This window comes from Pholcus phalangioides, unplaced genomic scaffold (genome assembly GCF_987345545.1).
Source record: "Pholcus phalangioides strain wild (caught in Gottingen) unplaced genomic scaffold, Ppha-v1.0 ptg000015l_1, whole genome shotgun sequence".
Taxonomy (NCBI): domain Eukaryota; kingdom Metazoa; phylum Arthropoda; class Arachnida; order Araneae; family Pholcidae; genus Pholcus; species Pholcus phalangioides.
The window spans coordinates 60919745-60940015 of NW_028301608.1; the positions used below are offsets into that span (position 1 = coordinate 60919745).

General features: G+C 36.6%; 1 protein-coding gene across 1 annotated transcript; it reads right to left on the reverse strand.

Moving 5' to 3' along the window:
• Nucleotides 1–1911: 1911 nt before the first annotated feature.
• On the reverse strand, nucleotides 1912–19995 carry LOC149076403 (uncharacterized). The gene is made up of 5 exons (XM_089243946.1): nucleotides 19791–19995; nucleotides 16251–16298; nucleotides 11453–11490; nucleotides 7878–10412; nucleotides 1912–6074 (listed from the first exon to the last, which is right to left on the reverse strand). Exons 2-5 carry the CDS (start codon nucleotides 16285–16287, stop codon nucleotides 5016–5018), a joined length of 3669 nt encoding a protein of 1222 aa, XP_089100072.1. The 5' UTR covers nucleotides 16288–16298; nucleotides 19791–19995; the 3' UTR covers nucleotides 1912–5015.
• Nucleotides 19996–20271: the final 276 nt, after the last annotated feature.

Below are 20271 nucleotides of genomic sequence, written 5' to 3' on the forward strand. Positions count from 1 at the left end.
GCAAGTTCCATCATCAACGAAAAAAAAAATCATTGTAAATCTCCTCTAACAAACGAAAGAAGTCTACTTTCATATGAATATAATCGAGACAAACAGGGAAAGGATTACGTATAAAGTTCAGTGTTTGTTGTTGTTTGAACTTCTATTGCATTGCGCTTCATGTTAAAGCTTGTTTTATTTCTTCAATCGCATGCGCCAGTGATTAAATTTGCATGGAATGGTGTTAAGCTGTTTGATATCCCTTTGAGGAACTTATAATGAACGTTTATATAATAGTAACATCTATTTTCTCTTCTAAGCATCCAGCATATTAAGAAAAAAAAAACAAAAAAAAAACGAGAGAGAGAGTTACTTGTTAAAAAGCATTGCCCTTGGGTGGATGGGATGTATAGTAAATCGGAGCGCTTCAATATCGAGGAAAAAGCTGTTATAAATTCTAAATAAACCGATGATATTTTTCTTGACATCTTTTTGTGTATTGTGTTTATTACTGAAGGAATGTTTCAAAAGAAATATAGTTATCTTAGATATGGTTTCATGTGTTTTTTTAACATGTTAAAAAGAAACAAATGATGACTAGAGAGTAGGTCGCAGCCTTCTTCTGCCAGTTATTTTGAATCGCATTATACTCATAGGTTTTGGAAGTCATTTCGATTGCATTTCACCCTCACTGAGATGAATTGGTTACTTATCTTTGACTGCGTTCATGCACGAAATTTCAAAAAACAAGCATTTTTAAATTTTTAAACATTCAAAATTTTCTGCGCATGCTTCCCAACTTGAAATTTTTTGTTGTTCTATATGGATCAAAAGTATTTTTAATGTAGTTCAACATAAGGTGTTGAAAATGCTAAGTTTTTCCATTAGAATGCTCTTTTCTATATTAAATGCTTTTTGTAAGATAGATAGTAATTTCTCAAATACCCTAAATGTTCAAATACATTGAAGCTTTGTATGTTTCTTGACACTGAAGTGTTACGAGACGATTTTTCATTTAAATGGTTTAAAGAAACTTCATAGCATAAAATATGTGTAAATTTTGGTGATTGTTTTTTAAAAAGTTGATGTTGTTGAAGTTATTACAGTAGGCCTACTAGGAAAAAAAAACACAGCAATTAAAATCCCGAAAGTGCTGATAAAATTGTATATTAATAGAATTTAAGAAGAATGAAATTAAGTGCCTAAAGTGAATAGAAAAATTTCAACTGTACCATTAAAGTCAGCTGATTTTTCCCATAGAAAAACATGGGAAGCCACGATCGTGCACCAACCCTGCACCCCCCCCAAGTAAAATGCACATTAGAAGTGGCTGAAATTAGAATAATAATAACTAATTTAAAAAGTTTTGAATTCGTCACATTTTTGGTGACTATTCAAAGTTTTACAAATACAAATACATTGGGAACAACGACAAAACTGTCCAACGAGACGGTTGAAATAATGATAATAATAGCAACAAAAAAGTGCGGCATCAAATTCCCCCATCTTCAAATATCTTTCTTTTCAAATATAGTTCAAAAGTTTAAATTTCTTATAACCTGTTCACTCATTTTTCATCACTTTTGTTCCAATCATTTTTAATAGTTTTAAATGGTTTTATGATGATTCTTTTTTTTTTTTCAAGTTAAGACCAGAAGTACAAATATTTTCACTTAACTCAAATGGTGTAGTTAAATATTGTTTCTTTTTAAGGGGGTATTTTGACACTCAATAAACACAAATTCAATCAAAAAAAAAAATTATTATTATTTTTAATAATCACTTTTGACTCAGGTGCGAACAGGATAAAACACCCTGGGAATCCCCTCTAGAATGTCATCGAAATTGAATCAAATGACTAAATAAATAAACTCAAGTAAACAACAGTTTAAGTAATTTTATTAACGAATAATAAATACATCAGTGATAAATTACTCCTTTGGTTGGCAGAATAAAAAAAAGTTCGATGGATGATGAAAGACAATAACATTTCAGAAATTTGTTTCTGAGAAAAGATATTTCCACTTTTGTAATAAGATAAATGGCAAGGTTATATCCCAAAAGAATATTTTTTTCCCCTTTCGATGCTTTTCTTTTATAAAAAAATATCGTTCTTCTATGTAAAAATAAATAAAAATTAAAAAAAAAATAACATTAAAAAGAAATAAAATACATTTATTTCTCTACGAAAAGATCACTGATCCCATAAATATATATATTCCGCACCATGAGGTTCAGGGTGGTTCCAATTTGAGTACATATCTCTATTCATAGCCCTCTGGAGGGAAAACCAGTAGACAAAAACCCGCATCAAACTTGTGTAATATGCATTTAAGACTATGGTTTGATAGTCTTAAATGCATATTGTCGATCTTTGAAAAAATACCCGAAAAATGACCGATAAAGGTATAGTCGTTTTTTACATGGGGCCCTATCAGAATATCCAAGGACCGCAATAGGGGGCTATGTGGCTCATCATTTCAGAATTACTACTTCTACTGCTTAACCTTACATACGCATCAGATAAACATTCTTCTGCGGAATTTGTAATAAATCGGTGCATGCCGGAATGTATGTTCTGAGTGTATGTTATGAGTGGAACTGACGTATTTATGTTGTCAGAGTTAGGCATGGTATGTAAGTATCGTGCTGAACATCTGTTCCTCTTTGCGAAGAGCTTTTTTTAAATGGGAGCCGGGCCCGCATTCGCTGTCGAAGTTGGAAAAGGTTAAGAACCAATGGTGCACTCAATATATATGTATACGCAGCATGTTTTCCCCGTTAAGTAATTTCCCCTTTTTTAATCATAAATTTATCCCGTGGTCTGAGTGTTACCTCCTGTGCCACCAACTAAATTTGATACCCACTGTTTTCGTTTCCATAGGGCACTAAATGATGGGTACTTTCTAATTAGAAACATCCAGTATAAAAGGCGTTCACTTTCACAATCTTTGAACAATTTTTTTTTCATATAATTGGCCTTATTTTTTTCACAATGATTGATTGACCTTTCTGAAAACCTAAATCTCTCAATCTAGATTCAGTAGGTTTGTACTTCCATACGTCGCTATAAACGTTTAACGTTTCTCTGATAATAATGATTTCAAAACCGAAGGACTAGTATAGTATATTCAGACTATATCTAGTATATTGAGACGTGTTCATCATGTGAATAAATAATTTGAAGAAAAAAAGAATTAATAATATTATTTAGTTTTAGGAAACTATTGTTCTTGGTATTGAAGAATAGAGAACCTTTTCCTTGACACTATCAATCGATTGTTTAGTTGATTTATAGTTCAGTAGATCGTGGGAAATTATTAATATTTTCTTGCCATTTACTTCTAAAAGCTGGGTCGAAGTCCAAAAATAATATACTAATAGTGAATGGTTGTCTTCTTTCTTCCATTCCCAATATGACTCAAGTTATATTTTCCACAGTTGCTTCTCTTCGGTATGAAAAATCATTAAATTATGAACCATTCATCATGATTCATCATGGAACATGGTTCATCTCTACTGATTTTTAGTTCTCCAAAGATGAGAATGAGAACGCACTTTGGGAAGAGGATCCATTTTGTTGTTGGGAGATACAGGTGAGAACTTTCCGGGATTGGTAGAACACTATCTTGGCAGAAATCGGTTTTAGTCGGCAAAGTCGTTTCCACATTGTCCTCGATTTCGTTCAGCCTTGAAGAGATGAAGAAGATGGCAGAACAGCTCTGAAGACACCAAACGGGAAAGAGTTTTTGTTTACCCAGCAGGCGCAGGCAGGGCCGTCTTAAAAGTATCATGGGCCCCCGGGCCAATTGATTTTTCTGAGGCCCTACCAAAGGCCCTACTCGAAAATTTCAACCAGATCTCATTTTTGTGAGGCCCCTCTTCGCTTGAGGCCCCCGGGCCGTGCATGGGTGGGCCCATGCGTTAAGACGGCACTGGGCGCAGGTGGGGGGGGGGGGAACAACAGGACCCATTCCTCACAAAGTGGACTCTTTTCTTTCAATCCGCGCACGTGAGATTCTTCATTTCTTTAGTAGTTGAGTTACCTTCTTGAGTTGGTCATTACCTTCATAGTGCTGTTGAGTAACAAGTGTCATTTTGGTCCTAAATTCATCTTTGTGAGAATCAAGTTGAGTTACCTTCTTGAGTTGGTCATTACCTTCATAGTGCTGTTGAGTAACAAGTGTCATTTTGGTCCTAAATTCATCTTTTGAAAAGGGAAACAGTTTACAGCATCTGGTTACCCAATGCAAGTTTTCGTGGTATTTTCATATTATATCTCGAAAGATTGGCCAAATAATTCCTATGAAGACAATATGCGTTGAAGAAAAGCCATCTTCACAGCCAAAAATGATACAGACAAAAAACATTTCGTGAGCATCGACAAAGTAAGTGATGAAGAATTTTTCAGGAACATGACACTGACCCAATGCTCTCATATACTGCAGAAGAGCCCCAGGCTAGGATCTTTGGTGGGCCCCTGATCAGATTTTTCAGGGAATCATTATGGTGAAGTTATAGTGTGTAAAACAAAACAAAAAAAAAAAGAGATAAGAATCGTTCCTTGCCTCTGAATCGGAGCTCTGTTAGCCCCACTCTTGTGGGGGGGGGGGGGAAGGGCCATGCACTGACTCGCAGTTTACAATGTGACAGATAAGCTAAGAGAACGAAGAACGAAAAGCGAATAAATTCTTGAAAGTGGGTATTTTTTGGATGAAGAGAAATTTCCTGAATTTCCAATAATATCATTGAAACGGACATGGGGGGGGGGGGATGATAGACCCCAAACACATCCTCGAGTCCGAATTTTTAAGTGCGTGATGCCGAGTTGAAGTGGTTCTTAAGACCACCACTTTGCCCAGCAGAATCGTCAGATGTCACGTGATATGACGATTACAAATCTATTACGATTACAATGGGAGCGATATTTAATACTCTCGGCTTTCATAATAAATTAAGAAAGTGTTTGATCGCGAGTGATCAATTATTCTGACGTCACACAAATACTAAAGCTACAATGGTGTTTCGAAATTATTCTATGGTAACCACCATTTCTGTTTCGTGCCTTTCAGTAACTGAGATCTTCTTCGACTCTGACCGTACTTACGCTGCTCTTTTTTGATATCTTTCTGATCATCATCAGAGTTATCGTTACTTTCTGCTTTCTCGCTGTGAACGTCTGATAACGGATCGTCACTTCTTCTCTGATACACGGATCGCGTCTCACTGCTCGAGCCACTCCAGTCGCTCATCGGAAGTTCTCTAGAATCTCCTTCGCCATTTTGTTTGCTGGCTCGCTGTGAATCCCAAGTGCTCGCCTGGCCGTTCAACGGCGCTACGTCTTCGCGTCTTATGATTCGACCATCAGGACCCAGTACTGATGTCCATATGCCATCCTGAGCCGTGCTACCTACTGGGCCAATCGTGCTCTTCCTGTCGGAAGTGGTTCCTTGAGTGAACCAAGAGCGAGTGTGCGTCTGTCCGTTGGACGTCACCCACCCGCTTCCTTGTGCTGCCGAAGAGGCTTCGTTCCAGCTTGTCAGTCTTTCCAACGCGCCGTCATTATTCACGCCAATATTCCCTTGTGTTTGCGGCACTGTGTCTAACGCTGTTGTCGTAAAGTCCTGATCACCTAAACTGCCGCCCTTGATCCTGGAAGATTCGGTGCCCCATCCCTCTCGGACGGGGGAGTTTCTAACACCGACATTATCCGTCTGGAAAGAAACGTCCGTTTGGAATCCACCGTAGACCCCCTCGTTTTGATTCCCGTAATCTTCGGTTCCCGCTGACTCGAATGAACCAGATGTCGTCCCTGGAACAGCGATGTCTCTTGCATTCTTCTCGATGAAATCGAGGTTGCCAATCTTTGTTTGGACATTTGGAGTCCCAGGAACTGAAGGCGTACCTTTCGTATTTCCGTCGCCGGAATGAGGTACGACTTGATACAGGTTGGAGTTCAAATCGTAATGATCCGGGGTGTCTTCGCAATCGTAGTTGTACCACCAATCACAGACGAAATACTGCTGGTTGAAAACAGTTCCGATTGGACACAGGAAAGAATTCCTACGCCCGTTTGCTAGGCAGATGTGGAACACCTGAAAGGGAAAAATGAGCATTTCAAGAGATTTCCTTCATCTTTCAACATGCACCACAATCTGAGGTTACTTTGCACCTAGAGGAGTGACTTTGCACCACTCCTGAAAACATTCTAAGGAATGTTTCCAAACAGTTTCAATTCTGCCCCACAGCACACGTTATCGGTATAAATTCATTTGAGTTACTAGTGCATCCGCCATTTTGGATATCTTTTGCTAAACATATTTGTAGCTCTTGATTTCAGCTGGTAATTTTGTCAAAAAAATGAAAGTTTTCCTTCACAAAATGGCGAATGCGTCAGTAACACAAAAGCAATCAATTCACGATAAGTCGAATTCTGATAACTCGAATGTCTGTTTAAGTTTTAGTTTTACCTCAGCTTCAAAACTTTTTCAGTATTAGAGTGTTCAAATTTTCTCTTAACTCAGTCTTTCTTCATTTAAGTCGACGTTTTCGGGAAAGAGAGAAACTAAAAAAAGAATTTCGCATTGCATTTTGCAATAAGAATTCAGCAGATTCATTTGTCTATTTGCAAAAAGTGAATGACTTTCCCCCGAAAGAACAAAGAGACGAGGGGAAATCAAAAATCCTTGTATTTGGTCTGAAAAATAATCTTGTATATGTTACGGCAAATGTGATAAATCAGCTATTATACATAATAACCGGTCATTATGCATACTTAATCGCCTGTTTGATGAATTTTTCACCTTTACCGGTAAATATACATAATACCCGTCTTTGGTAAATTTGATAAATACTGAAAACATTATTACTTTTACCGGTGATTATGTATGATAATACTTTTTTATAATACATAATAATAATATTATGCATAATACCCAAGTGTAATTGGTGAATTTGATAAATATGGGGGGGGGGGAAAGAGAGAGAGAGAGAGAATTCCAAATGAATCTAGTATGTGCGATGAATAATTGTCAGACCTAGATATAATGATAACAAATTTTACGATGGTACCCAGATACAATGATACAATACACGTATGAATTACCATTTATATCATATAGTATGATTTATCATGTTTGCAAACGACGCGACGCTTAGTTATTATGCATAATCGCAGGTAAAAGTGATAATTTTTAGTACTTATTAAGTTTACCAACGATGCTTGGGAACTATACATAATTTGGAAAAATCTATCAAATTTACAAATTACGCTTGGGTACTATGCATAATTGCCGGTAAAAACGATACGTTTAGGGAATTTATCAAACTTACAAAAAACGATTATGTATAATAACTGGATTTATCACATTTACCGTGACATATACATCCCTTACAATTCATTGCATTTATAAGAGTGCCATGTATGCATTCGTTTCCATAATACAGTGTGCACGTCCAGTTTATTTCTAAATATTCTTTTTTTGAATAATTAAACATGATTGAATCGGAATAACTTAGCTTTTCGAATTTCTTCGTCTTCAGTAGTTTGACATGTTTTACTAACACGATATTCGCAAATAGCGGTTAATCTGTTATTTTAATAAATCTTTCTTTTTTTCCCCCCCCATTCTAAAATAGAATTTCCGATAAGTCGAACTAACGATAAATCCAAGTTTTCTATCAGCCTCTATAAATTCGACTTATCGAGGTTTGACTGTACATGAACTGACCGATAACATGTCCTGTCTGATAAAATCGAAACTGTTTGCAAATATTCATTAGAATAGCCGCGCAAGGTAACGTTAAATCCTTTTTTTTTGGGAGTGGTGTGCAAAATAGTCCAAGATTATGGTACCACAAAATTAGATTTAAGTAAAAGAAAAACCAGATTTTTTCACCTGGCACTGGGCCTCGACGTCTCCGTAATATCCAGGATAACGGTGATCCTTGCAGGTGAATGATGTTTTGGGAACGACGGTATGGATTGGGTAGTCTTCTCCCGGAGTACCAGGTATGCTATCTTCCAGACTCCATTGACTCGAATCATCACCAGGACGATTCTCACTTTCGTAAGGATCACCTTTGAAGTTGCCTTGAGGTACCGATGGGCGGCTCTGCCCACCTTGGATCCCTCCATCACCTCTGTCTCCATCAGCTCGTCCAACGTCTTGTTGATCTGGGAATCCCGTGATGGTCATGGGAGTGATCGGTATTTTTGGTCGCGGTGAAACTCCAATAATTCCATCATCTGGTCCTAAGCCACTTTCATCTTGAGGTTGAGATCCCGATGACTCATCAATGCTCTCACTTTGACCTCTTTCGGAAGTCGCCCACGTGGGTGTTATTTCAGGCTGTGGGTGACGGTCGGAACCTGTTCCTCCTGCAGGTTGTTCTGGAAGTCCAACATCCGGTTTTCCCACTTGCGGACCCCACGTTGGAGTGGCAGATTCTCCTCCAGTCCACATACTTCCATCGTCCACCTGCATCACATCGGGTCCCCAGCTACTTCCCGGACGTTCTGGGCCCTGTCTGCCACCATTGTCTCCAGTTCCGCGCTGTTGATCCCCTCCGTTTTGTGATGTTCCATCCCAGCTATCTCTTTCAGAATCATCTACTGAACCACTGCCTGGACCCCAGCTTCCCTGTTGCCCTTGTCCCATGTCTTGTCCCCGAGTTCCACCTTGAGGTATTTTTGACTGTTGATCAGTGGGACCCCAACTTCCCGTTTGAGTTTTCCTTTGCTCATCTGAAGCACCCCAGCTTCCCCCTTGAGGTATTTTTTCCTGTCCGTCCTTGGATCCCCAAGTCCCTCCTTGGGGTATTTTCTTTTGCCCATCTTTAGGTCCCCAGGTTTCTCCCTGAGGTGTTTTCTTCTGCCCATCTTTAGGTCCCCATCCAGATTGTTGAAGGGCTCCGTGACTTGGGTTGTTTGAACTGTCACTCACTGCGCCCCATTCTCTACTTTCAGTAATATCCGGCAGCTCTCTAAGAAACCCCCTATTTGCAGGCTCTGGTCTATTCGAATTTACATTTTCATAACTCCAGTCCTGGTTTTCTTGAACATTATTCCGGTGAGTTCCCCATCCTCTAACTTCTGGTGTTTGCACAGAAGTGGGACCCGAACCATCATAGTCAGTTATGTATCCCCTATCAACACCAACTTCTCTAATGTCCTTTTGAGCGGTTGCCGGTTCAGCAGCGGAGCCCCAGTAACCTCCATAGGAGCGTATAGGCTCTTCTGCTTCATTCGAAGAGGAAGATGTCTGAGAACCCTGCTGGGCCCAGTTATTTATTTGAAAGGGGTTCGTATTCGGATTTCGTCCTTGACCTCCCGGTTGTTCATTCCCATTCTTCGCTGCATTGGACATCCAGTCGACTGGCGTTTGAGCAGCTCGTTGAGCATTGCTATCCCACCCATTCTCATTTCCAGCGAAAACACTCTCCGCGATTGCTGCCACTTGTTTTGCTATATCATCGTTGACAGGGTGTGCAGGCACCCAGTTCTCACCTACGTTCTGTGCAGTGCCACGAACATCTGAGCTTGCTTGATTGTTGTATGGACTATTTGGATTTTCCCAATTTCTCGTTTCTTGCTGTGGGTTTCCGTTAGGGACCCCTCCTGGGATATTTAATTGAACATTAGTCTGCGGAAGTTGCCTTTCAGAAGATCCTTTGTGTGAATGATGCATGGGTGTTGGTTGTTGCTCCCAATTCGGGAATATCTGATTCTGATGGAAATTTGTGTGTTCTCTATAGCTCTGATCTACATTTCCTGCACCCTGCGAAAATGACTGATCAGAACTATGTCCCTTCACGGAATCCCAGTTTCCAGTCACCGGATTTTCATATTGGTCTGACGATTGACTGTAATCCCAGCTTCCTTCTCCGCCTTGACTGTTGTAGCTATTTTCTTGTTGTCTGTCAGATTGCTGGTCTATATAATCGTTGTCCCAACCCAATTGAGATTGGACGTTAACCGGTGACTGGGCTTTCGATTTCTGGGATACATCTATAGCGTGTATTTTCTCCGAAATCGGCCGTTGTTCTCGCTGTTCCCAGCTTGTCGCGGTTTTCTCCTGGCTGTGTGGAGGGTTCGGCTCTCCCCAGTTTACCGCTCGCTCATCTTGTTCCCATTTCGCATCATTCTGAGCACTGTTGCTCAAAAACGCTTGTGCCTGTCTCCCAGGAACTTGTTCTTTCTTCTTATTTGAAATACGCTCCCAGACCAGTCTGCCTGTTTGAGTCGAACCAGCATTCCAAGAGTCACCCTCAGGAATCTGTTCTGAATCTTGTTGCCAATCTTGCTGCTGTGTAGGGAGTTGTCCATATCTTGATTCCCAATCAGCTGGGGGCTCGTTGTGGTGATCACGAGTGTTGGCCACCTGATTTGCTGACCTGTTCCAAGTGGCCAAGTCCTTGGCATTTCTTTTCACCTTGGTAGAGGGAAAAAAAAACCGCGATAAAGATATTAATAAAATGTCGTTCAACACGCATTAGTCACGGAAACCAAGATAAAAAAAATGATGTATTTTAATTGAATAAAATACTTCCTGTGAAGCACTTGATCATTTGACTGCAACAAATTCACTGAGTTTCAATTATACAAGCTCGATACATTCAAGAGATGATCGTTATTTTTTAAAATGCGACCAATATTAGATAATCAACGCAATAATACCATTCTTTCACTGAACTGGGGAGAGGGTGATCGTCTCCCCTACTCCCCCATCAGCCTCGGTGATGAGCTCTGTAACTTTGAGTTAGCATGGAAATACCAGTCAACAGTTGATGAATAACATGCAGTGGGCACTGTTGCCCAGGTCGATAAGATACTCGCCTAAAGTACCAAAGGATGTTTAGAAGTGTCACGAGTTCGATACTCGGCTGTAGAAAACTTGTCAAACTTCAAACCCCTTGTCAGAAAACTTTCCTGACACAGGGGTACAACAGAAACGGTGACATGATCACAGAAAAATTGCTAACGCAGGGACTCCCCCGTCGAGGGGTTAGCGCACCAACCTCTCGATGAGTATAAAAAACAAGCCTGCCGTTCGGAATCGGCAATAAATTGTAGGTCCCTGTCTAATTAGCCCTCGTGTGCAGAAAATGACCGTGGAAAATGACAAAAATGATCAAATGATCAAGTAACATGCAGTAGACTCATAATGGTCTTGACTGGAGTTTTTCACGCTAAGCTTCATCTAAGCCTTCTTGAAGCATCTTCATCCACGCACCTTCAAAGTATATTCGTCAAAACATATTCAAAGCATAATCAAATGCTTTGAGCGTCTATGCATCTTCAACAAGCATCTCCACATCATCTTCAAAAAGCATCTCCACATCATCTTCAAAAAGCATCTTAAAAACATCTTCAAAGAATCTCCATCTAAGAATTATCACACAACAGTGAAATAAGAAACATTCATGATACGAAAAACCTCTCAGTGAGAAAAAACAATGCATGCACACTTACCACAGGGGCTTTAGCAATAACTGACGAGAATAGTAATCCTAAAATTAGCAAAATAAAGCTAATTATTAATTGATTCATATACGTAATATACTGAGAATTAAAAAGGAAACTTTTCACTTTTCAAGTTCTCATTTGGCTATTAAATGTTGACTCTTTGCGGTCCTATATTAAGGTGGTATCGATATCAGTAGAAAACGGTACTTCATTGTTATAACGGCCTCTTACCATCACAGGAAGGCAACTAGATGTTAGCTTTTGCGTTTTTTTTTTTTTTTTTGTATAGCTTACAAACGATTATAATAGTACAAACAATTTTATAATAGCTTATAAAACACAAAAATCTAACATCTGGGGGCCTTCCTGCAATCATGATTGCCGGGGACCGCTAAAAAGTTCCAATGAAGTACCGAAAAAATCACTGGACCGCAAAGGGTTAATATAACTTAAATCTAACAATTCAAGCCAATTTTAATAAAAATGGGGGGGGGGGGGGGAGGGTTCTCTTACACTTTCATCGCTCGTTGCCATCCGTGCGAAGCTTGGAAAATGTGACGAGGTATGTTTAAAATTACGGTCTAATCAGTGGTGTCGGAGCTGGGGATGCTGTGGATACTCGAGCAATCAAAGTAGTTTGTTACACAGGTTCGAGCACCCCAAGAATTAATTTATAGATCAATATTTCGTACATGAAGCTATAGACGAAAACCCGCGGGTCTGAAAAGTCGCTGAGTGCATGTAATTTTTATACAAATTTGAGTAGTATGAAATGGACATTTTTGGGGATTAAAAGGTCTAATGAGAGTGTCATAGTATATATTTTTTTTAATTTGATGAAATTTTATCCTGATTTCTCTCTCTCTGATGGTTTTTTCTTTTCATGACAACAGAAATAAATCTTTTCTAAGGATAGAAAAAAAATAGTATCTTCCAATATTTTTTGTCACATGGCACACATGAGGTTTCTCTAAATCTTAACTACTAATTATTTTGACTAGATTAAGTTTATTAATTAATACTACTTTGAAAGAAAGAGTTGATTAATTGGAAAATTTCATTAATTACAAATGAAAAACATATTAAATTGATGTACAGTTTCTTCAAACTTGTCAATTATGTTAAGTAACCACAGTCATCATATAGAAGGCGATAGCCCAAGTCCGTTTCATATCAAATAATTCGTAAACTGTTTTCTATAGAAGCATACTTTTAATTAGGAGAAAAACTATTCAAATAACACGTTGTTCTTATATATAGATATGTTATTTATTTTATTAAGGGCGGTGCATGTATTGCGATATATATATAATTTAACTTTTTATACTGTCCTTTTTTCCTCTGGCTTTCAATTAGAATGTTGTCACCATGCTTCTGAGCCCAACAGAAAAATTCCATGTTTTCAAGTGAAATATTCACTGCGATAATTCAATTTAAAAATAGCTGAAAATGAAGGAGATGACAGCATATTAAGCATGCAATGAACTGATTCGTTAGTTATTCGGTTCTTTCCTTCATTTTCAGTGTTTTTTTGAAGTGAAACTTCTTTAAGGGCGATGTGAAGTTTCAGATCCACGTCAGAAAAAGTGAAACGGAGGAAGAGAAATGACGTAAGCTTTCATTTCCCTTAAATTGAACATTTGGCGGGTTGTGTTGGATAAAGGCAGTTTATTACCTTTCTCTACAATCACCCCCCCCCCCCCCCGTGACGCCGCTGGAACGTCCCCTTTAGAGATGTTAGATGGACGATGCACACAGTTCGAAAGAAAAGAAAATTTGATTAAGGTGGAGTGGGAAGGAGTGTGTGTTCCCACGTTTCGATATTTTACGACCAGTAAAAAGATAGATGCGAGGCGATGAATCTAGTCATGTGAAATCAAACTTGAATAGCCTAGAACAGGGGTGGCCAACAGCTGGCCCGTGAAGTGATTTTGTGCGGCCCATGACACTGTAAAAGTACCGTGAGAAAAAATTAAATTTGTGATCATTATTTGAACTATCGGTTCCAACAGCAGAAATTTCTTGATTAACAAACTGCTTACAAACTTCTTATTTCTAGTGACGAAATTAGTTTAATGACTAACTAATTAATTCAATTAGTAATAGAGCGGCTTATACACCGAAGTTGCACCACTGATGCGGCCCGCGACGCTATAGCTGATCATTATGTTGGCTCGCGAACAGAAAGAAGTTGGCCACCTCTGGCCTAGAAGTTTCACTTCTATCGCACGAGATTCACACGCAGATTTTTCTCTATTCAAATATCTCAGCTAATTTTGCCCTTAAAATTTTTTTTACTCAGTGAGACTTTGTGAGAGACACAAAGCATCAGCTTTCTAATTGGAAGTTAGAGAACGGGGGAACAATATAAAAAATTAAATTTCGTATCTCGATAAATATACGGCCCTTAGTAAAATAAATGACGCATCTAAGATGAGCACGTTATTTAAATACTTTTTCTAATTGAAAGTATGGTTTTTATAGCCAACGTTTACAAGTTATTCGAGGTGAAATGGACTTGAGTTTTCAACCTGTGAATAAAAATTGTGAAATTTGGTCACGAAAATCAGAAAAGAAGGTAAAAATTGGGTTAAATAATTTCTTCATTTATTAAGATATGATGAAGTTCGTGTAATTACATGAAAATTATGACACCTATTGAATATGGTTCTAACATTTATGGGATGTTGCATTAGATTTTAGAACGTTCCGGTTTTATACCTTAGAAAAATAAATAGTGTGCATACAAAACCCTCAAAGAATTCCCAGTATTATGTATGCATGTATAAGGATTGTAGCGTAAGCTAATTATTATTCTTACGTATGTATAAAAACTGTAGCATATACTGATTATTGTATCCTATAATCATCGATTCATATTCAATATTCGATTCTCATTGTTCATAACTCAATAGAAGCACAGATTGAACCTCTTTTCAGCTTAGACATGTATTTTCTAGAGCTCTTTTCAAAAAAGGAAGACGAACTGATCATTATGATTGAGAAAATTGAGGTCCTTTTGAAAACGAGAGACAGACCTCGATATCCCTCTACAAAATACCCGAACGTGTTCAGACTCAATAAGTAATAAAATTTGGTTAAAAAATGTTCTCCTTCTCAAATTCGAAAGCTTGTTATTAAAGTTGTCACGTTGTTTCTTGAAATTGGTTTTATTATTCAGAGGGGAGATCATCTATTTGGGATTATCCTCGTATTGTTTTTCTTTTCATTTGGCTTCCTGGGAATTATTTAATGTTTTTTTTTAAAACGTGTATGCTTCAGAAGAAAAAGCTAAACAAAGAAGGAAGAAGTTTCGTGTTCGATACAGAAAACAATGGAACGTAATCGATTTTTAAAGAAGGAATTATAATTATACGGTAGTAAAAAGTAATAGAAATTTATTCTGAGGGAAACGAAAATGAGATAACGAAAAGGGGGGGGGGGAAAGAAAAAGCGAATTTTTTGCTATAATTTTCGGAAAATTATAAAAATCACTTTAAGTGGTAAAATTTATTTTTACCAATTGAATTTTAATTTAATGCAGCAGATGTACTTGATTTGTATAAATGAATAAAGTAAAGTAAATTAGCCCAGATTTTGAATGAATTATTCAAAAACTGATATATAGTATATCCATTGAGTTCAAAAGGCCTCGGCCAATCAATATTGTATAAATAAATTTTTCTTCAAAATGTTCTGATTATTTTATCCGTACTTTTATTGTACGAGTATTCTTATGCGTTCCATGAACGTTTTCATCCCGAACTTTGATGGACCCACCGTTTTGACTGATTTTTATAATAAACTTAGATTAACTCACCTGAGCTCATAACAGAGCCATAAAACTTTATCATTTAATTTTGTTCGTCACCTAGGACTTCTAATTTCTCAATACAAATGCAGTTAGTCCTAAATCAGAATAATATTTTATTACCACTTGTGTGTCCGTATATGCGTTTTTTGAATACTTTTTCACAATTGAAAAAGTATATTTTTATAAACAATGGTTTAGAGTTATTTGAGGTAAAACGGACTTAAGTTTTCACCTTGTTTATAATTGTTAGTAAAATCTTCGTATGTCCTTGTAGGATATAATCACAAGAATAAGATCAGAATTACACTATAAAAGTTTGATAAAATATCTTTTAGAAAACTTTAAAAAAGCAACCATCTGTGTTACATTCACTCGAATGTAACCGATGCGCTTAATTGGTTGCATGTTTCAAGTTTTATATAAGAATTTTTATCAAATTTTTATAATGTAATCTCGGTCTTATACATATATAATGATAAATATTTAATGCCGAGTATTCTCCAGAAAAAAACTTGAATTAAATCAAATGATTTAAAATGTTTGATTTGATTCGTTTCTTTTTAATAACAAATTTTTTTGCGATACTTTTCTTAAATTTCCTTCGTTAACATTGACTCGTATTGATATTTTTTTGTTCGAAGATTTTCAATCTTTTTGCTCTAAAGGCTCCGTGAGCACCCAAAATATTCCCATATCTTCTATGAGCTCATAAATGTATGTGGAGGCGTCTCCCCATGTCTTATTTTCATAAAAATATTGTAGTATTTGAAACATTTATTAGTGAGAAGTTTTAATAACATTCGATAGTTCTCAGGTCACCACAGGAAACACACCTCGCAGTTCGATAACCTCTGAATTAGATATGAGAAAAAGCTACAAAAATTAGTTAAAACATACACTTTAGACATAATATATAAATTCAAGCCATCATCTTATGCAAACTTACGTCAGCATTAACATAGGTATATATATATATAAATTATGTCTTACCGATGAGTAGTGCAGTTATCCACTCATTCATCACCATTTTCTTCGGACCTGAAATATTTCACATATTTGTTAATTTAATAATCAAATAATTTGTTTCATTCGGTCATTATCCTGCATTACTTTAACATATTTGAACTCTTTATACCATTTTAACTTTGTCTAATTAAAAAACTGTTGTTTGTAAAAGTATTATTTCACATTTTGTAACAGATATTTTCCTCATGATTTCATCATCTAAAAATATTACTTCCAAACACGTGCAAAGATGGATAAGAATTTTTTCCGCAGATGAATAGAACGTACAGAGAATGGAAGAGATAGTAATACTTCCGTATCTGGAACCAGGGCCGTAACTAGGATTTTTGCCGCCCCCACAACTTTAAAATTCGATAATTTTATAACGGTGTTCTTTGTTCCCACCTAAAATTTCTGCCCCCTAAATTTTGTCGAACGGGGAAGTTGTCTCCTCCCAGTTAGGGCCCTGTCTGGAACAACCACAATAGTTTTTACATGAGCATTTTCAAAGATATGTGATTGTTAAGAGGGGTTTACGTGAAGTCAATGACTTATGAAAAAATTTAATTAATTGTTTATGAGCTAATTTTTAAATTTTTAAAAATTGAGCAAGCAAATTTCTACACTGTTTAATACTTTACAAGCTTCCTCAGTCCCCGTATCGCTTGTGTTGTAGTAGTGTATACTACTACTCCACAAGCGACACGGGGACTGAGGAAGTTCATAAAGTAAAAATAAACTTATATGTACATTTACTTAACCTTACATGCAACTCGTATACATTCCGCTGCGGAATTTCTAATGAATTGGTGGATGCCGGAACGTGTTGTGTGTATATAAGCATGTTAGATTTGTTATGTTGTCAGAGTTTTGCTTGTTTAATGTTGTTGCTGGTGCTGCCATCTGGCTTCCATATTTTCAAATGAAGGAGGTAAATACTTGAATTTTATGCATGTTATTTAAGTATCATGTTGAATGTCTGCGTGCTCGCTGTGGAGAGACTTTTTAAATGGGAGACCGGGTCGCATTTGCCCCTCAAAGTTTAAAAATCATAGAAAATCGACATCTGCCGACCACCACTTGCCAACGGGGTTCAAACCGTTTCCTCACGACGGAACGCCACATCGATGCCCATACGACCGCACAGCGGCTGTAGGAGATACTAGCCAGCCATCTATAAAAACGTTCACCTAGCTAAATGAAATGCTCATGGTTACTACAAAATTAGTTCTAGATGTTATAAACATTTAATAGTGTGACTCACATCTGTCAGCAAAAACTAATTGTAGGCAGCACCGCAGTTAAAAATAAACTTATATGTACACATATAAAACGTAAAATTCAAACTTACCTTCAAGACGGGAGGTTAGGTTCAAAGCAATTTTAGTTCTACGGAGATATTCATTCATTAATCGAAATGACTTCATGCCCCCTTCATTTCGGATATCGGAAGGTCTACCGTAACTGTAACTTCTACCATTGATTTATCATCATTGTAGTAATTGAAGTCGTCAGCTATATTGTTTCAATGTATTTGTCAATGTATTTTAGCATTGACAAGCGCAGATATTTTGTAAGAACTATTTCTTTCAACGGGAAATCTTTTCCTAGGATCCTTATTTTGTGCCTGCTGAAAATCGGGAAAACGCCTATTTCATTGAAAAAGATACGGCATTTTGAAAGGGGGAGGGGAGTTTAGTGATTTTTAATTGCTGCTTAAAGCATGTTTCCACCCCCGCACGGCCCGGCTGACTTAAAATACACCGGAGAGAAGCTCACGATAGTAAGATCCAGTTACAATTTTCGAGTAAGTATTTAAATTCGTTGTAAAGCATTCGGGGCCATCCGAAAAATCCCTTTACCGGTGGATCTACAATGTTGTTGAGACGACCTTGATACTGTATAACCACTCATTGTAATTACTTGGTTCAGACGAGAACTATTAACGAAAAATTAATAAAGGATTCACAATTCCAATTCACAATGTCCTCAGAAAAATAATGAGTGAGCTCTGATATTAAATGATCATTTCCACGATTTGAGATATTTCCGTTTATTCTCAAATGTGATTCGATAAAGAACTACATGCAATTCAGTTAAAAAACATCAATCAGACATCGTACTTTAGATGTGTTATTAATTTTTTTTTCTTTTTTTGCTCTTATTCCGTCAAGAAAGAATAAATTTCACAAACCTTAAAAAGTATTCGAAACTTGACCAGTTATATAAAAATATATATAATTTAAGATTGATAAATCTTTGTATATACAGATAAATCCTAAATAAAATTCAAAATGGATAGAAACTTTCTTAAATACGGTAATTATTTCAAAGTATTTATTTAATACATTGCACAATAATTTGATAATTTACTTCGTACCACAGTCATTTTATACTGAAGAGAGCTATTTAAATCTGTGCCAGCAATTTTAGGCTAATGCGGGATGGCATCAGTCGATCTTTCCATGCCCTATTCAGCATGACTGAATATTATAGACAACATAGAAATGTTGAACGTGAAATTGGTGCATATCTGAATATCACAAATATTTCTGTTGCTATAGTTTTAAAATCCATTCCATGTATTCTAGAATCAATTATATTAATTTTTTTGTACGCACTTAAAAAGTTGGAATGAAAAATTACATCGTGCTTTTAATGTAAATAAAATCGACTGGAGAGCTTTGTAACTTTGAATTATGTGAGTCCTTTTAATATTCAAATAGTAAAATAAATGAAGAAATAGACTGTTATGATTGACATGGATTATGTAACATCAAGATAATCATAATATTTCATATTGAATAAGATGAATAGAATGTGAAAAAATTAACTTGGAATTATATAAAACTTTTAGAATTATTAGAATTATTTGGAATTAGGATTAGAAAAATGTAAAATTTATAAAAAGAAATTGATTTTTCCAAAACGGTTAAACAATGGCTAAACTAATTGATAAAAATGTTTAACCACTTAAATAAATGATAATTAATTATTGTTAATCATTAATAATATATTTTTTAAAATATTAATCCTATTTCTGCAAGTAAAGATAAATAATTACTCCCCCCCCCAAGCATGCTATTATTCAATGAAGTCAACACTGACATTAACTAATGAATATCGTGTAATTACGATGTTAGTTTTTGGCAATAATTCCTTTTTCACATCAATATTCTATTGCAGAAACTTGACTAATATTTTGAGTGAGGATTATGATTCCCTACAAGCTATCGGTTAACTTATAGGATATGAAAATTCCGCTAGTTCTGTTGTCAATATGTATAAGGTTTTATACAAGCTTTAACATACCTTAATTAAAAGAAAAACTGTTTGAAATTGAATTATATAATAATCCTAAAGTTCGTTATGACGAAGAAAAACGGGAAAATTATCAAATGTTGTTATCATTAAACAACTAATGCATATCCGAATTTTCTTTTCACCTCGAGAATTAAACGTTGCTCACCTTGAAGGAAACAGTATTGAGTAAAGAAATTATTTAATTAATCAATTATTACTTACTAGATTAATCCAATAAGAAGAAGCACAAGTTCTGCTACGAGTTATATCCAAATGAATTACACGTCCACTTGTTGGCCCGGCCTTGAGAAAGTAACTCACTTTAACACACAACACACGTTAAAAAAGTAACTTCAGCACAAATCTATCTTATAATTTGTCGTTATTGTTCATTATTGAAATGGTAATCATACGTATGTAACTCAAGTTCCTTTGGCAATTCGGATAGTATTTGGTGTTTGTGTGATTCAAAGCCTTTTATATATGTACGTCAGTAGGGCACAGACACGCCATTCCAACACCTCATTCCTTCTCCTTCTCCTCATCATCATCGTCATCCATCACCATTGGTAGCATCAGTGGCATCAGCATCTTGTAACTTTCCCTTGTTGAGAGAATTGCCAGTGGTCAATGATGCGGAAAGTGAGCTTTAGGACAGAGAACAAAGTTGTAGAGAAAACGGTCTCTTCTCCTCTTCCAATCG

Excerpts from the sequence above, each read along its gene's own strand:
- LOC149076403 (XM_089243946.1), bottom strand. The coding sequence starts at position 16,287 with ATGGTGATGAATGAGTGGATAACTGCACTACTCATCG. Across the intron at positions 11,491-16,250 it reads GATAACTGCACTACTCATCG|GATTACTATTCTCGTCAGTT; the intron begins GTAAGACATAAT and ends TGCTAATTTTAG. Across the intron at positions 10,413-11,452 it reads TTATTGCTAAAGCCCCTGTG|GTGAAAAGAAATGCCAAGGA; the intron begins GTAAGTGTGCAT and ends CCCTCTACCAAG.